The 15,522-nt window shown below is 41.6% G+C and overlaps 1 protein-coding gene across 2 annotated transcripts in view; it reads right to left on the reverse strand.

Annotated features, from left to right (window-relative positions):
• Positions 1–4,234: 4,234 nt before the first annotated feature.
• The window catches only part of Nup160 (nuclear pore complex protein Nup160), a 31,383-nt gene continuing 20,095 nt past the window's right edge, over positions 4,235–15,522 (reverse strand). For both annotated transcript variants that reach the window (XM_076213885.1, XM_076213884.1), the window contains exons 10-19: positions 15,095–15,286; positions 14,276–14,512; positions 12,462–13,905; positions 11,723–11,908; positions 11,286–11,474; positions 10,957–11,154; positions 9,836–9,984; positions 9,586–9,699; positions 4,978–5,094; positions 4,235–4,407 (exon numbers count right to left, since the gene is read on the reverse strand). In XM_076213885.1, the coding sequence (XP_076070000.1) occupies positions 4,321–4,407; positions 4,978–5,094; positions 9,586–9,699; positions 9,836–9,984; positions 10,957–11,154; positions 11,286–11,474; positions 11,723–11,908; positions 12,462–13,905; positions 14,276–14,512; positions 15,095–15,286 (2,913 nt within the window). In that variant the 3' untranslated portion in view covers positions 4,235–4,320. The remainder of the gene's footprint in view (positions 4,408–4,977; positions 5,095–9,585; positions 9,700–9,835; positions 9,985–10,956; positions 11,155–11,285; positions 11,475–11,722; positions 11,909–12,461; positions 13,906–14,275; positions 14,513–15,094; positions 15,287–15,522) is intronic.

The raw sequence follows: 15,522 nt of genomic DNA on the forward strand, positions 1-15,522 counted from the left end.
TTTCCAATCCTGACACAAGCTCTACTACTCTCATAAAAACTCTTGACAGCTCCCAGAAGCTTTCCTCCTATCCAGTATATCTGCATAACCTCCCACAGTGCCTTCCTGTCTACCCTATCATAAGCCTTTTCCAGATCCATAAAAGCCCAAAAAACATCCTTCCCCTTTCCTAAAGCTTTCTCACATATCTGTCTTACCACAAAGATCTGATCTACACAACCTCTACCCGTCCTAAATCCACACTGTTCCTCACCAATTACTCCTTCTGTTCCTCTCATAATCCTCTCAATCAAGATCCTCCCATAAGCCTTCCCTACTACACTTAACAAGCTAATCCCTCTGAAACTACTACATTCACACTTGTCCCCTTTTCCCTTGTAGAGGGAACTATACAGGCACTCCTCCAGTCCTCCGGCACTCTACCCTCTCTCCAGCAAACATTACATAACCTCACCAACCAGTCCACCATCACTGTACCTCCCTTTTTCAGGCATACCACATGGCATCCATCCAGACCAGGTGCCTTACCTGCTTTCATCATCTTAACTGCCTTCACCTCATCCTTCCTTATTTCTCCTCACTCATCACTCTCATTTTCTTCGCATTTCCCACTGCAGCTATCTTTCCTTCCCTATCCTCCTTCACATTTAGCAACTCCCTAAAATATTCTGCCCATCTACCCCTTACTGCCTTCTCTTCCATTATCATCTCTCCATCTACACCTTTTACCTTTTCTTCTCTACTTGATTCGCCTCCTCTTCCTCTCTTAATTTCTTTCCAAAACATCTTTTTATTACTTTCAAAATTTTCTGTCAAACTCTTACCCCATTTCACATCTGCTCTCCTCTTTGCAACCTTTACCTTTTGCTTTACTTCTCTTTGTACCTCTCATATGACTCCCTCGTCCTATTTTGTAACCAATCTGTGAAAGCTCACTTCTTCTCTTCAACAACCTTCTTTGTTTCCTCATCCCACCATTCACTACCCTTTCTTCTATTTCCCCCTGTCCTTCTTGTTCCACACACCATCCTTGCACACTTTATGACTCCCTCCTTGAACCATCCCCATTCCTCCTCCACACCCAGCTCTACTCTACCCTTTACTCCCTCCCACTCCTCCTTCAGCTTCTTTCCGTACTCCTTCTCTTCCTTTTCATTCAAAGAGTTCACTCTAAGAACCTCCCTACCTTATGTCCCTTTCCTCTTTCTCCATCTATCCTCCACTCTCAACTAACCTTCCACCAAAAAATGATCTGATATTCCCCCACCCTCTCCCCTTAGCACATGTACATCCTTAACTCTTCCTATCATAATCCTATTTACCACTACATAATCCATTAGCGCTCTATCTACCACCCTTCCCTCCACCACCCTCTCCCATGTGTACTTATGCTTGACTTTCTTCTGAAACACTGTATTTGCTATCAACTCTCTTTCTAGACACATTTCCACCATCAACTCTCCACTACGATTCTTTCCTGGAACTCCACATTTCCCAACCACTCCATCGATTGGACCATTTCCTACCCTAGCATTAAGGTCTCCCAGTACTATTACATTGACATTTCTTCCTAAATCCTCTATGCACTCATTTCGATCTATCCAAAAGGCCTCCCTTTCTTCTACACTCTTCTCACTGCCAGGCCCATATGCACTTACAAAGACCCACATCTCCTTCCCCAGTTTCACCTTCATCCACATTATCCTTGAGGAAACCTCCTTCTGCTCCACTACCCATTTACCTATCTCTTCACTTACTAGAATAGCCACCCCTTCTCTCCCTCGCCCTCTCTTCACTCCTGATAACCTCCCACTTACACTCACCCTTTCAACTTAGTTTCACTCAAAGCCAACACATCCATCTTTCTTCTCACATACTACCTATCTCTTCCCTTTTACTCTCATCTGTACCACATCTACGCACATTAAAAGACCCAAACTTTAGGGTGCTGGTCCAAGAACTTCCAGCCCCTCTTATGCCTTCCCTTTTTCTTTTAGGAATATCCCCTGTGGGGCTACAAGAAGGATGCCTAGTCCCAATCCCCGTCCCTTTCTTCTTGCCTCTTACGATCCAAGTGGAAATACTTGGTGGCAGTATTCTTTTCCCCCACCACAGGGAATTCCCCCATCACAGAAAAAGAATACTCAGAGAAATGGTACAGGACAGCAACAAGGGGTTGGAGGACAGCATAACGGAGGGACAGTCGTAGTATAAAAGTGTCATCATTTCTCTATGAACAGAGTTTTCCTCTATCATAGACAAAATGATGTGTGGCTCTGGTCCGTAGGGGTGCCCCATATAGACCCTAAAGTATCAACTGCATGCTACTTTGCCACAATAACAAGCAGCCAATACCCCAGACATGCTACTGCATGCTACTGAGGAAATTATACCATACAGTATCATGCAGCCAATACCCCAGACGGTGAAACGAACGTAAAAACAGAAATGGATGGAGTGAACTTGAGAAGACTAAGAATGTGGTGGTTGGATGGGGTAAAAAGGGACATTGGAGGTAAGAAGAATGTCTGTTGAGCAAGGAAGAGAGTGCAAAAGATGAGTGAATGGAGAGTGGTTGCAAATGGATGAGGGAATGATCGCACAAAGAGATGTCAGAATAATACCTCAGCAATCCCATGAATATTCTAAAATGTTCTTTCATTTTCTAATATCAACCTAAAAATCATCTAATCAATCAATCTGTTGCCCCAGGTCTCTCTTGCAGAAAACCCACAACCTCCAATTACCTGATAAAATATACTACAGTCGCCGCAAAAAAAAATGTTACACTAAGATTTTTTGGATAAATAAACACAAAAGTACATGTTAAATGGGTTTTATTTACCTTTTAAGCTTACATTATATATACAAAATTAATATTTGGTCATGTGGCCCTTATTCTTGATCACCATCTCGATTCTCTTGGGCATCGAAGTGGCGAGGTTGGCGAAATACTCTAGGTCCATCGAGGCCCAGTGCTTCTTCAGCGCCTCCTTCAGGTCGGGTATGCTGCTGGGTCGTTCCTTCTCCAGGATGTTTTTCATCTGATTCCATGCGTTTTCGATGGGATTCAGGTCAGGGGAGTTACCAGGCCACGCCAGAACATCAATCTTGTTGGTTTCCAGGAAATCCTTCACTGCTTTGGACTTGTGTGCTGGGGCTCCGTCGTGCATAAAAAAGTTGCAGTCATGGATCCGCCAGAAAATCAGCATGTGGTTTCGCAAAACCTCGATGTAGTTGGCAGACTTTATTGTGACGTTCTTGGGGAGGAAATACAAGCCAGCTCTACCATTATTTCCACTGAAGGTGCCCCACACCATCACGGTGTCAGGATGTTTAACAGTCGTAGCGGGAGACATCACTGGGGCGGCGGACCAGCTTTGAAGTTCCTCTGATGAGCCGGAATGTACTCTCATCACTAAACATCACCTTCTTCCAGTCGTCTGATGTCCAGTGTTGGTATTTCTTACAGAACTGCAGCCTTTTCTTCCTCATCTTATCAGTCAGCAGAGGTTTCTTGGTGGCCCGACGTGATGGTAATTTTAGGTCCTTTTGTAGTCGATGCTGCACGGTTCTCACTGTGACGTCCTGGAGCAATTTAGGGTGCTTTTCTTTCAGTTCTAAGGCTGTTATTCCGGGGTCTGCCTTCACTTCTTTCTTTAGAATGAAGTCTGTGCGTGCTGATGTCTTCCGTGGTCTGCCAGCCCTCCTTCCGTCGCGGTGTCGTGCCCGGGGGCAGAGCATCACCAGCTTTCTTCAGGCGGTAAACGGTCATTCTTGTCACTTGCAGTTCCGCCGCCACGCGTATCACAGATACTCCTTGTTCTATCAGGGACAAGGCCCGGCTCTTCTGTTTCAGGGAAAGTTGATTTTTAACAATTGTGCCTGGTGGAAGTGGAAATATAGGCGGCCAAAGCTGGGTGTCGAGTGAAAAAGGGCGTGATTGAGAGCAGTGTATAGGCAACCTTTACTCGACGAGCTCTGAGGGCTCACTGAGGTGTGAGATGCTGCGGTGGAGGGGTATAGGGGGTGAGGGAGGGGACTACGTCATAGCTAGATCCACCCACTACACTTGTGGCTCAGACCAGAATTCTTTTGTTACGTCGCGCCGCGTGTAACATTTTTATTTGCGGTGAAAATGTAACATTTTTTTTTGCGGTCACTGTAGTACTTTCCCTTAGTTTTCCAAAAGTGTTTGCTTACCTACACTTTCTTTCGGAGAGTGAAAAGCCTATAAATGTAAAAACATTTATTTGTACAAAGATACTTATATAAACAAAATTAAAATCATAATTATAAAACAAATCATACATGTCCCATTCAAGCCTGTAGTCGCACCAGATCTTTGGTCACTCTTTCCAAGCACTCCTGGTAAGTACTAAGTTTGGTTTTTAGCTTTTCCTGAAGCTGAAAAAGAATACAATATATTAGTCAGTTTCCAGGAAACAAAAATATCTGACCCCCTTTCCCCTAACTACTCGTACAAGGGGTTTGCATTGTTATAGGTCAATGACAAGTGTTTCTTCCAGTGTCTTCCACTTGCAGAAGTGACAAGACACCCCAGTTCTTGAAGGCATATGTAACTTAAGATCTACACAAAAACATGAACTTCCACACAGTAATTTCATTAGGACAGTAAGTCTAGTCTATCTATACACCAAGGAGACAGCCAAGTCAAAAGGCATGTCCCAACTCCCACACACCACCCTTTCCTCCTTCTCATCTTCGAGGGAGGAAAAAGGTGGTGGATGGAAGTGGATATGTGCTTTTTGACTTGATTACCTCCCTTATAAGATGAAAAAAAAAATAAATAAATAAATATGTATATACATACATATACCAAGGCTTTTTCCCCTTACAAGGGAGGTAGCCAAAAAGGAAAAGGCATAAAATCATTCCCACCCATTCCATTCCATGTATATAAACTAAGATAAACCTTTACTAATTCTCTAGTATGTTGCATTAATGAATACTAACCAATCTATAATGTTCTTTGTGTTGCACCTCATTCAACTCCAATAGCAAGTGGTCCAGGGCAGTATAGGGCACCCATACTGGTGCAGCATTGGTGTGTAAAGCATTCTCAAGACCAACCTACAAAAGAACACAAGTAAATTACATATGAAAACTAAATTCTATTCATTAGAAATCATGATTGTTGGAGTGTTCATTGTTGTCATTTAGCAAAGGGCAGCCATATTGGATTTGTGTGGTTCAGTGAATAGGCACCAGGTGGAAGTGTTGAGCTGCTATGTGGAGTGCTGGGTCCCCAGTACAAGGTGACTGAAGCGAGTTTGGTCTAATACTGGTTGACAGAGCATAATTATGGCCTCTTCTAAGTGCCCTCCTCAGTTTAACCACTTCCATACAATGACGCCTACATAGGCGTCATGAGGAGCAAGTGGGTACACGATGATGCCAAATTCGGCGTCTTGATTATATTTATTGTAGTCGTACCTGTGTGACCCCCATATTCTGTAAACAGACTTCATCATATTTTCTATGGTTATCAAAATTCATGGGTAAAAGAGAACGAGCAATAGAGCAGTGACTTTATTTTTTATAATGCGAGTATTATGCCCGTAGTGAAGGGGTTAATAATGAATCTGAATATAAAAATTGGAAAAAAGGGTATAAAGATATGGTGTGAGTTAACTTATTTAACTAAAGATAAGCAGGCATTGGCCACACATTTATCTTTAACTGGCCATATTCTGAAACTGAATTAACAGTTCTGAAGGGTGAAAATGGTGTAAAGAGCATTATTGAGAAACTACATACATACATATACCAAGGATTTTTCCCCCTTACAAGGGAGGTAGCCAAAAAGGAAAAGGCATAAATAAAATCCTTCTCACCCATTCCATCCCTGAATACACTCCACACCCCTCCACCCTCCCTTATCTTAGCACCTCCTGGTGCTTATTGAGAAACTGGACATACTACTCTTGCCAGATAAAAGTCGACATCAACTTGCAGTTTCATAATTTGTAAATTTCAGAAGAAATAACAAGAATATTAATGAATATGCAAGTTTGAACATAGATACCTTAAGTTTACACAGGAGGGAATGACATTGCCAGCCTCTGTGATGGCTTTTATGCTTCTTGCTTCAAGCAACTTGGTTGAGCATGAGACTCAAATTGTGATGTCAGCGATCTCCGAAATCAACTATACTAATATGAAATCTACTTTAAAACATGTCCTTGGTCAGCAATTGAGTGTGCACTCAACTCAGGAGTTTGATGTGGACATAGGTGCAGTTTTCCTCAAGCATTAAAGCTGAGCCTGTTATTTAAGGCAATAATAAAGAGGTCTATTATGCCACCTATGGAGAGCAACCACATAGATCATCGCAGAGATACAGATTTCAAAGATGAGGAAGAGGAACAGCAATGTTGACAAGTTGACCTGAGTGATCAAGGGACTAATTGAAAACTCAATCCTCTGGATCATGATGGCCAAGTTTTCACAATGTGATATGTGATTTGCATTACCAATGGGCTCAATATTGTCCACAATCATACAAGAATAATGAGGTGTCATTTAGGGGTGTTGATGAACGAGATACTAGTGGTAATAGTGAGGAACATGATACAAATGTCAGTATTTGTTGGATATGCCAGTGATGAAAATGTCAAACAGACTACGATTATGTGTTTGGTCAAGGAGTCTCAAAATTGTGGTATTTTGGATACTGGTTACTCAACTACAGTTAGCAGTCAACAATGGTTGGATAATTATTGAAAAACCTGTGCGATGAAGAGTTGGCCATGGTAAGATAAGAAAAATCTAGCTGTACATTTACATTTGGTGATGGTGTAATATATAGATCCATTAAGCATGTAGTACTTCCATGTTGGATTGGAAGTGTGAGATCAGAGCTGTCAACTGATGTTGTTGCATGGAATCTTCCACTTATGATTAGTGAGCAGTCAATGAAAAATGGTTCTTGATTTTGGTAATGATTCAGTGAAGATTATGAATGGATGGGTGAAGTTGAAGGTAGTATCGTAAGGTCACATGTTGCCACTGTTCTTGTGACTAGGACCAGGTATCCAGTATGTGTTGCTGGCTTCAATGGATAGCAGTAAAACTGCTTTAAAACTTCGTCAATTTGGCCATCCAGGTGCTGAGAGATTAATAAGGATGCTGTGAAATGCTGAAATGTTGGAGAAGAACATGGAGAAACAAATGAGAAAGGTTACTGAAAATTGTGAAGTGTGTATAAAGTATAAATGCCTAAAACCCAGACCAGTTGTCTGTGTACACACAGCAGAGAAATTTAATGTTTAACATCCAAACTCCCTCTATCAGGAGGCTAGGACAGTGAACCTCACAGAGGATTTTGTAGCATGGAATTTAATGAACCATGCCCTTGGTCCAGCTTGCCTCCAGCACAGTTCAAACCACTGTTACTTCAACCTCTGCCACAAGTATCAAGGCCCTTACCCTCTCGGTCAGCGAGCAACAAAAGTGTGGAGTGCAGAAATGGAAGGGGTGAACTTAAGACAAAGACCAAGAATGAGGTGAGTGAATGATGGGATGACGAGGATACTGGATGCAAAGGAATGTCTGTTGAGCAAGGAAGAGTGCCAAAGATGGGAGTGAATGTCGAGTGGTTGTAAATGGAAGCAGAAATGACACAGCCAAAAAGGATGTTGGGTTTTGTCTGCTCCATTTTCTTTAACCACTTCCAAACAATGATGCCTACATAGGCGTCATGAGGCATGAGTGGGTATATGAGGATGAGGGTGTTGGCATCCTGATTATATTTTGTAATTGTAGTCGAGTGATCACCAAATCCTGTGAACTGGCTTGATCTCATTTTCTGTGTTTATTATTACTAATAGTGAAAGACAACAAGTAAATCAGCAGTGATTTTATATTTCATAATGCAAATATTGTGATGCATCATGGAATCATTGTATATCAGACATCTGATGCTGCACACAAGAATTTGAATTGTATTTAAGTTAATAAATGAATGATATATAGTTGTTGCCTTAGGTTTCAATGACTGGAGGCATAGCCCCATAATGGCTGGCAATGGTCCTTGGAAACTCCCTTAGATCTCTGGGAAGAAATACAACTGTTGTGCATGTTGTATAGTGTAGGACATTTATGTCACCAGTTTACAAAAGGAAGGGCACAATCACCATTTATTTGTTTTTCTGTGAAAAATTTGTGGAAATACAGCCAAAATTGATAATGAGATCTTGGACCTGATCCAGAGACCAGGTGTTACTCCTAAGAGCTGCAACTCAAGGTTGAGGTACAGATGTTTCAGTTTTACTTTGCGAAACTCCCACCTATCAGGAGGCTAGGATGGAGCTCCTTACAGAAGACTTTGTGATGTAGAATTTAATGAATCATGCTCTTGATTCAACTTGCTCGTGGCAGGGTTTGAATTGCCATCACCCTAACCTGTCACAATAGTGACATCCTAACCTGATTGAACAGCGAGCATCCTGAGGTAAAGATGTTGAGTCAAATTCTAGTACAGAGCATCAGATGTCTGATGTACAATGATTCGATGATGCATCACAATACACATATTATAAAACAAAGTCATTGCTGATTTATTCTCTTTCACTATAAGTAATAATAAAAACAGAAAGTGGGATTGAGCAAGTTCACAGAATTCAGGGGTCACTCAGCTACAAATGCAAAATAAATATAATCAGGAAGCCAACGTTGGCATCTTCATGTACCTTGCATCTCATGATTCCTACATAGGCATCATTGTATAGCAGAGGTGAATGAATGATAGGCACAAAGATTATTCATTCCTCTTGCAGGACCACCCTTCAATAGGTACCTGTCATTGGTTTTTTCATATACATAAATATACCAAGTTTTCCCCCTTACAAGGGAGGTAGCCAAAGTCAAAAGGCATAATTCCACTCCCACCCATTTCATTCTCACCCACTCCACTCCCACTCACCATCCATCCCTCCCTTTTTTCTTGGGTCCTCCTGGATGATGGGTCATCCCTGCACCTTGTCCACTGCCTTAGATAAGAAGCAATGCAGCAAGACACAGTACATCCATACTAAGGCCACTTCATTTATTTGGTGACACCCCCCCCTCCCTCTGTCCCCTCCTGCAGAAAAGAGAGAAGACAGGGAGAAATCCTTTTGTGCTGCATCAAAATATCATTCACACATAACCACTCTCTAATCATCCCTATCCCCCACTCACTCCTTTCCATGTATCACAGCATCATCCATACACAACCAATCTCTATTCACCCCTATCTTGTCTTCTCACTTCCTTCCTAACCAGACATCACCCCCACTTTCTCAATGCCCCTTTTACCCCATCCCTCCATCTCATCCTCGGTCACCCCCCCATGTTCACTCCATCCACCTCTACTTTTCCACACTTCTTTTACTAATATTTCTTCACTTATTCTTTCCATTTGTCCAAACCATATCAATGCTCTTTCATCAAACCTATCTCCGAATTCCTTTTCCACCCCTGCTCTCCTCCTCATCTCCTAGTTTCACACTCCCCTACTTTACTCCATATATATGAGAAAAGAAAGAAAGAAGAAGAAAAAAAAATTATGTGAACACCTACTTGTGCAGTGCCATGCCCAAGGAGTCCATCAATATATTCGCATGCAAGCCGCACACCATCTTCGAGCATTCCATTGTTGACAAAGATGCGAAGCAGTTCACCACAATTCCTTTTCTGACGTAGTAAGAGAGAACGAGACCTTATGTCACTATGTATAAGGCAATTGGTATTCAGTCAAAAAGTTTCTAACTTCAAAGACTTGTGCAAAACAAGACCAACATTTCAAAACATTTACTGGTCTGCATCTTACCTTGTACGAGTTGATCAGCCATGTAGGGATGGATGCCTTATTCTGGAGGAAAGTGAGAACCACTGCCTGATGCAGCTGAGTTTGCCTGCCCTTCTCATGCTCCATAACCAACTCCTTTAGCAAAGTCCACCAGCCATTTCCACTGTCTCCTATAGTGCATAACAGAATAATTAGTGATTCATTTTCACACAATCCTCTTCTATTGCTCTATCTGTATATCAAGGGCCTCTTCCCCCCTTATAAGGGAGGTTACCAGTTAAGCTCATCCCTGTGGGATACAGGGATGACATGTCATCCATGAGGAGCTAAGATGAGAGGGGGGAAAGGGTGATGGAGGGGTGGGAATGTTTTTTTTTTTTTTTTTTTTTTTTTTTCCAAAATTCGGGAGTGAAGTATCACTCCCACGGGCTTTGTTTGAGCCTGTATGTGCCTCTGACTTGGCTACCTCCCCTACAAGGGAGAAAAAAGCTCTTGGTATATAGACAAATAGTCAAGACATACACCCACTCCCATCCACCACCTTTGTTTCCCTCTCATTTCCCTCTTTTAGCAAAGTCCACCAGCCATTTCTAATGTCACCTGTACTGCATATCACAATAACTGTAGTGATTTCTTTTCACATGATCCACCAGCTAAAATACTTTATTCTCCAATCACCTGGGACAACAAAGAATGGGTGGGTTGGTCCTTATCTTAACATATTACAGAAGAAAATTAAGAACTCATCCATGACAACCCAAACCAGTATAAAGCTAATATTACAAACATGCTGTTTAAAGCTAAGTATACATACATCTTATAAACACGTCTTACTGCATTGCTTCTGACCCAGGCAGTTAGCAGGGGCCTGGGATGGCCTTTTGTCCATAATGAGCTAATACATACAAAGGGCTTTTTCCCCCTACACAGGTGTTCTGTGTGATGATTGCATCTAGGGCAATTTGAGTCTATGATCAGGCCAATTCTCTATGTAACAAAAGACCTCTTCTCCATTACAAGGGAGGTATCCAGCCAAGGCAACCCACCCTTGACCCATCCAATATCCACTTGTCTTCTTTTATCTTAGCTCCTTAAGCAAAAGCTAATACATTAGAACTAGGAAGGAATTGCAAAATACTCACGACTAATTCCATTTTCTGCCAACAGTTGCCAATCCTGCATTTTGTCTGCATTGCTTTCACTAACCAGACAAGCAACAGCAAGTCCCTGAATGACCGGTGTTGCTTGGATACCAAACAGTTCCGCAATATGCAATGCATCCCGGTAAAGACGTCCATGGGTGAGGAGGCTCACAGTATCTTCCGCATTGAGAGGAGCACCTATTCCAAAGTTTGGTTTTATATCAATATAAACACTTGGATGAAGAGAGCTACAGCATACATCAGATATTTCATATGCAGTCACAGAGTGAAAGTACTGAATTATACAGTAATGTGATGCTTTTTCTAACCTTGTAAAAGTCCTTCTTTACTTGTGAATTTTCCTTGCTCTGTTTGTGTCTTGCGTAGTTTGAGTCTGGCATGAATTAGTTCATATTCCCTTTGGATGTCGCCCACTTCTAACACAACAACTTGTTGCGTGATCTTCCTTCCTACTGGGGCTAAAGTCCCGTCACTGCTTCTCTTGGCTCCTGTCTCATCTGAAACAACGAAAACAGAAGCTATAAACTATAATCAATATTTTATTCACTACTCACAAAGACAAGTTTAATTTTGTTAGACTTGTGCTAACATGAGGCACAAGCTTCATATTAAACAAAATCAATATGGGAAATAAAGTTCTGAGACAATTTCATATAATCTTTATATTTTCCTATACGACATTCTATATGTGACTCAGAGTACAGGACCCAATATGTAAAGTTAGTACTAGTCTCTAGAACCTTACCTCCAGCTTCTTTGTCTTCACTACCGCTCACATGAGGTACAGGCTTCACAATCCAAGCATGATCAGGTGGAAGGTGTGCCAAGCAGTTCAGGCAAGTTAAATAACACTTGACTTGCTGCCGCAGCCCACGCTGACCAATACCTTCCTGGTTGAGACGCAGCCCGCATTCATACATCACGTGAGCAGCTGACAAAATAATAAATTAATCAAGTAAAAAGAATGTAATCCAAATAACTTATAGTATATACATACCAAGAGCCCTTTTCCCCCTTTTATAATTGGATTGGCAAATATATCTTTATATGAAGAGCTTTTTCTCCTTTAGGTAGCTAAGTCAGAGGCCTGTACTATCCCCCCCCTCACCCTTTTCACCCCTCCCATCTCAGCTCCTCATGAATGACAGGTCATCCCTGCATCAGCCAACTACCCTGGGTCAAATGCAATGGAACTCAAAACACACTAAAACCCATATAATACCATTCCCATTACACATTTCATTGGTGAAGATCCATCCCTGTTTTTTGACACACCCCTTAATGCAGCAAGACATATCATTCCCAATAATTCATCTATTTATTTATTTTTCTTATATGTCAACTATTAAAAATATACTATAATACATATTTGCTCAGTATAGAAGTTACCTTACTATATCCTTCTAAGCAGACTTCTTAATTCAATCTTGTAAGAAATAAAAAAAGAATAAAATAATAAAACATGTGACAAATATCAAGCTTACCTTTTTTATAATTGTGCTTCAAGACGTGGAAGGCGAAGAGTAAATCATAATAGTTATTGATAAGAATATCTGCTGATCGTGCCCTGTTTTCAATTATTGTGACAACATCATCTTCAAGAGCACCATACTCATAATTAACAAGTGTTTGTAGTGCTTTGTTCTCGTGAAGTGTCACTACAAGCTGACGCAAACAGTTCCTCTGCCTGTCTACGTCAGGGTTGGCCGTGAGGGCAGTGAAAGCTTCATCATAATGTTCCAATTCCAAGTGATATTTAAATGCAAGGGAATAAAGCACAGCCAGGTTCGGGTCATCCTGGGCTGCTACGCTAACACCAGTCTTGATAACTTCAAGAATCAAATCTGGCTGGTTGAATTGCTCAAATAAAAGAACTACTTTCAAGTAATACAACACCTTTAAGTGGTTCTGGTTGTTCTCATCCACCTGAATGACACTAGTTGCAAGAAAATCATCTGTGATCACACCATCTGCAGCCTGAATAAGCCAATAATATGCTTTGCGGGCTTCCCCTTGGTTGAGAAGAGCCATTCCCATCAAAAATTTCCTGGAGGAACTATTCCATTCACACCAGTTTTGCAGCAGACGAACATACTCTTGAATGATGCTGTACTGACATGCAGAGAGTAAAAATTCTGGGAAAACAAAACATCTACTGATTGGCCAGATGAGCTGTGCAATAGTCGTTGCAAGGGGTACAAGTAAATGTGTCCACATTGCACACACCTTGTCTCCAATTACTGGTAGTACCAGATTTCTGGCATGTGTGCTTCCGACACCATTAATGAAGAGCTCTGTCACTGTCATGGGCTGAGAAACTACACTAGAAGGCTTGAACGAGTCTGACATGGATAAGAGGGATAGCTGTCGCAGGCTGGCCTCGATCATGACAGCAGATGGTTGTACTACAGGTACATTAGTAAGGTGGAATAACGTATAATAAGCCTGCGTTAGAAGAACCGTCTGCGGCATGAGCGTGGATCGTATGACACCTGCCGATTCTGGTGTAATATGACACTGCTGACATGGATCCAGAGCAACATGTTGAAGAAGCAAGAGATTTCGACACAACTCTAACCTCACTTCGGCAATCTGCATTACAACAGCTGCAGCGACACTTGTCCCCAGCCGACTGGACAGTGCCTTTGCAAGACCCTCAGGCACGGCATTACAAGCAGCAGGATCAAGCACCAATTCATCAGGATTCCCAAGGTCAAGCTGTAATGCCCTCAAAAGAGTCTGAATAGCCCCAACAATATTGGAAACCTTTGAGATCTGTTTGGATATTGTTTTCAAAACCATTTGATCTACCCCGCCACTTCCATCATCACCAATGATCAGCATGGATGCAATGGTTGCACACACTTGATCAGGAGCTTGTAAGTGGAAAAGGTCAACATTGAATGCTGAGGCAATATTCCCAGCAACCTGTGAAGAGAACATGAGAACAATTTATCAATACTCAAATGAACGGTTCATCCAAGTTAAAAAAAAATAAAAAAAAATTCAATACTGTCATGTGCATATCACCCTTTTAATAAGAACATAAGGACGGAGGAGACTGCAAGAGACCACAACACCTACACTAGCCAGTTCCATGTCCATTAACACCCATCATCCCTATCCATAAAAGTTATCTAACCTTTTAAAACAATCAATAGTTTTAGCACAAACTACATGGTTACTAAGTTTATTCTATTCGTTAATCACTGTACTGGTAAACCAGTTCTTGCCTATTTCCTTCTTAACAAGGGATAGAGAGAGAGAGAGGGAGGAGAAAGGGATTGACAGAACTTACTTGTTGCTGAATGAAGCGTAGAGGATGCATGAGGGCGACAACTGCACTGCGGATCACTGTATCCTCACTTAGGATTGGTGTTGTCGCAAAGGCTTCTGGGTGCACCAAGTCAGGTGGGGTTAGAGCAAGATGGTCAAAAGCATCCATGGGGCGCAGGAAGCTGATGCCATGTTTGCGTATAATGCTCACTACCCCAGTCGTGCTTTCACTCATCATACCAACAGCCTTCAATCCAACCTGCCAATAATCATAAGCTGATGAGTTCCTCATAATACTGTGACATAATATGTATGCTTTCTTCATGGGATGAAAGCATAGCTAGAAGGGGAACCCTATGTGAGATCAAGTTCCAGCCAGTGCTCATGCCTTAAAAGAAAGAAAGAAAAAAAATATATAAAGAAAAATAAGACAAAGACAATGAAGGACTAATAAGGTCTTCAAAACATGAACTTACTCACATTTCATTAAACTTTGATATACAACCTTCTTTCCAAGTTACCTAAAGTCCAGACACCACAATACCATACACCTTCACATCATTCTGTTTACCAAATAGTCACAATACACCAATATCATCAATGAATAGCTAATCAATCCATTGTTGCCTCAAATTTCACATAACAGAAAACCTGCAACACCACAGTGGCTGGCAATTGTCCTCTGAGCCTCTTACAGATCTCTCTGGGAAAAAAACATTGGACTGCTGCCTGTGTTGTGTGAGAGGGGAACAGTTTCCATGTCACTGGCTCAAAAGTGGAGGGCAGTTGCCACTGATTGGCTAATCTAACCAACAAGCCCATGCAAGACTCTCCAACCTACTTGGTGATACTGGAGTGTGTGTGAATAGAAGCTGGTCCAGGCATCAAGAGTAATTTCATTAATTTCCTCTTCACACAAGTCTTCTGTTAATCTGGATTCAATTTCTTCCCTCATGGCAATTTTCACTTCTTCCTGAAGACTAGCAATGCCACCGCTCAGTACCCGAGATGTGTCCAAATTTCTTCTATAGATCTGCCAGAAAAAGAGTAAAAAATCAATCAATCATTGCCTCAGATTTCACTCCGCAGAAAACCCTGTGCCACAGGGCCTAGCAATAGTCCTTAGAACCTCCCAAAGATCTCTTGATAAAAAATCATACATACATACATACATATTATATATATATATATATATACACACACACACACACACCAATGGCCATTTCCCCCTTACAAGGGATGTAGCTGAAAAAACAAAGGCATAAAATC

This window comes from Oratosquilla oratoria, chromosome 32 (genome assembly GCF_046742065.1).
Source record: "Oratosquilla oratoria isolate Oo_2021 chromosome 32, ASM4674206v1, whole genome shotgun sequence".
Lineage (NCBI taxonomy): Eukaryota > Metazoa > Arthropoda > Malacostraca > Stomatopoda > Squillidae > Oratosquilla > Oratosquilla oratoria.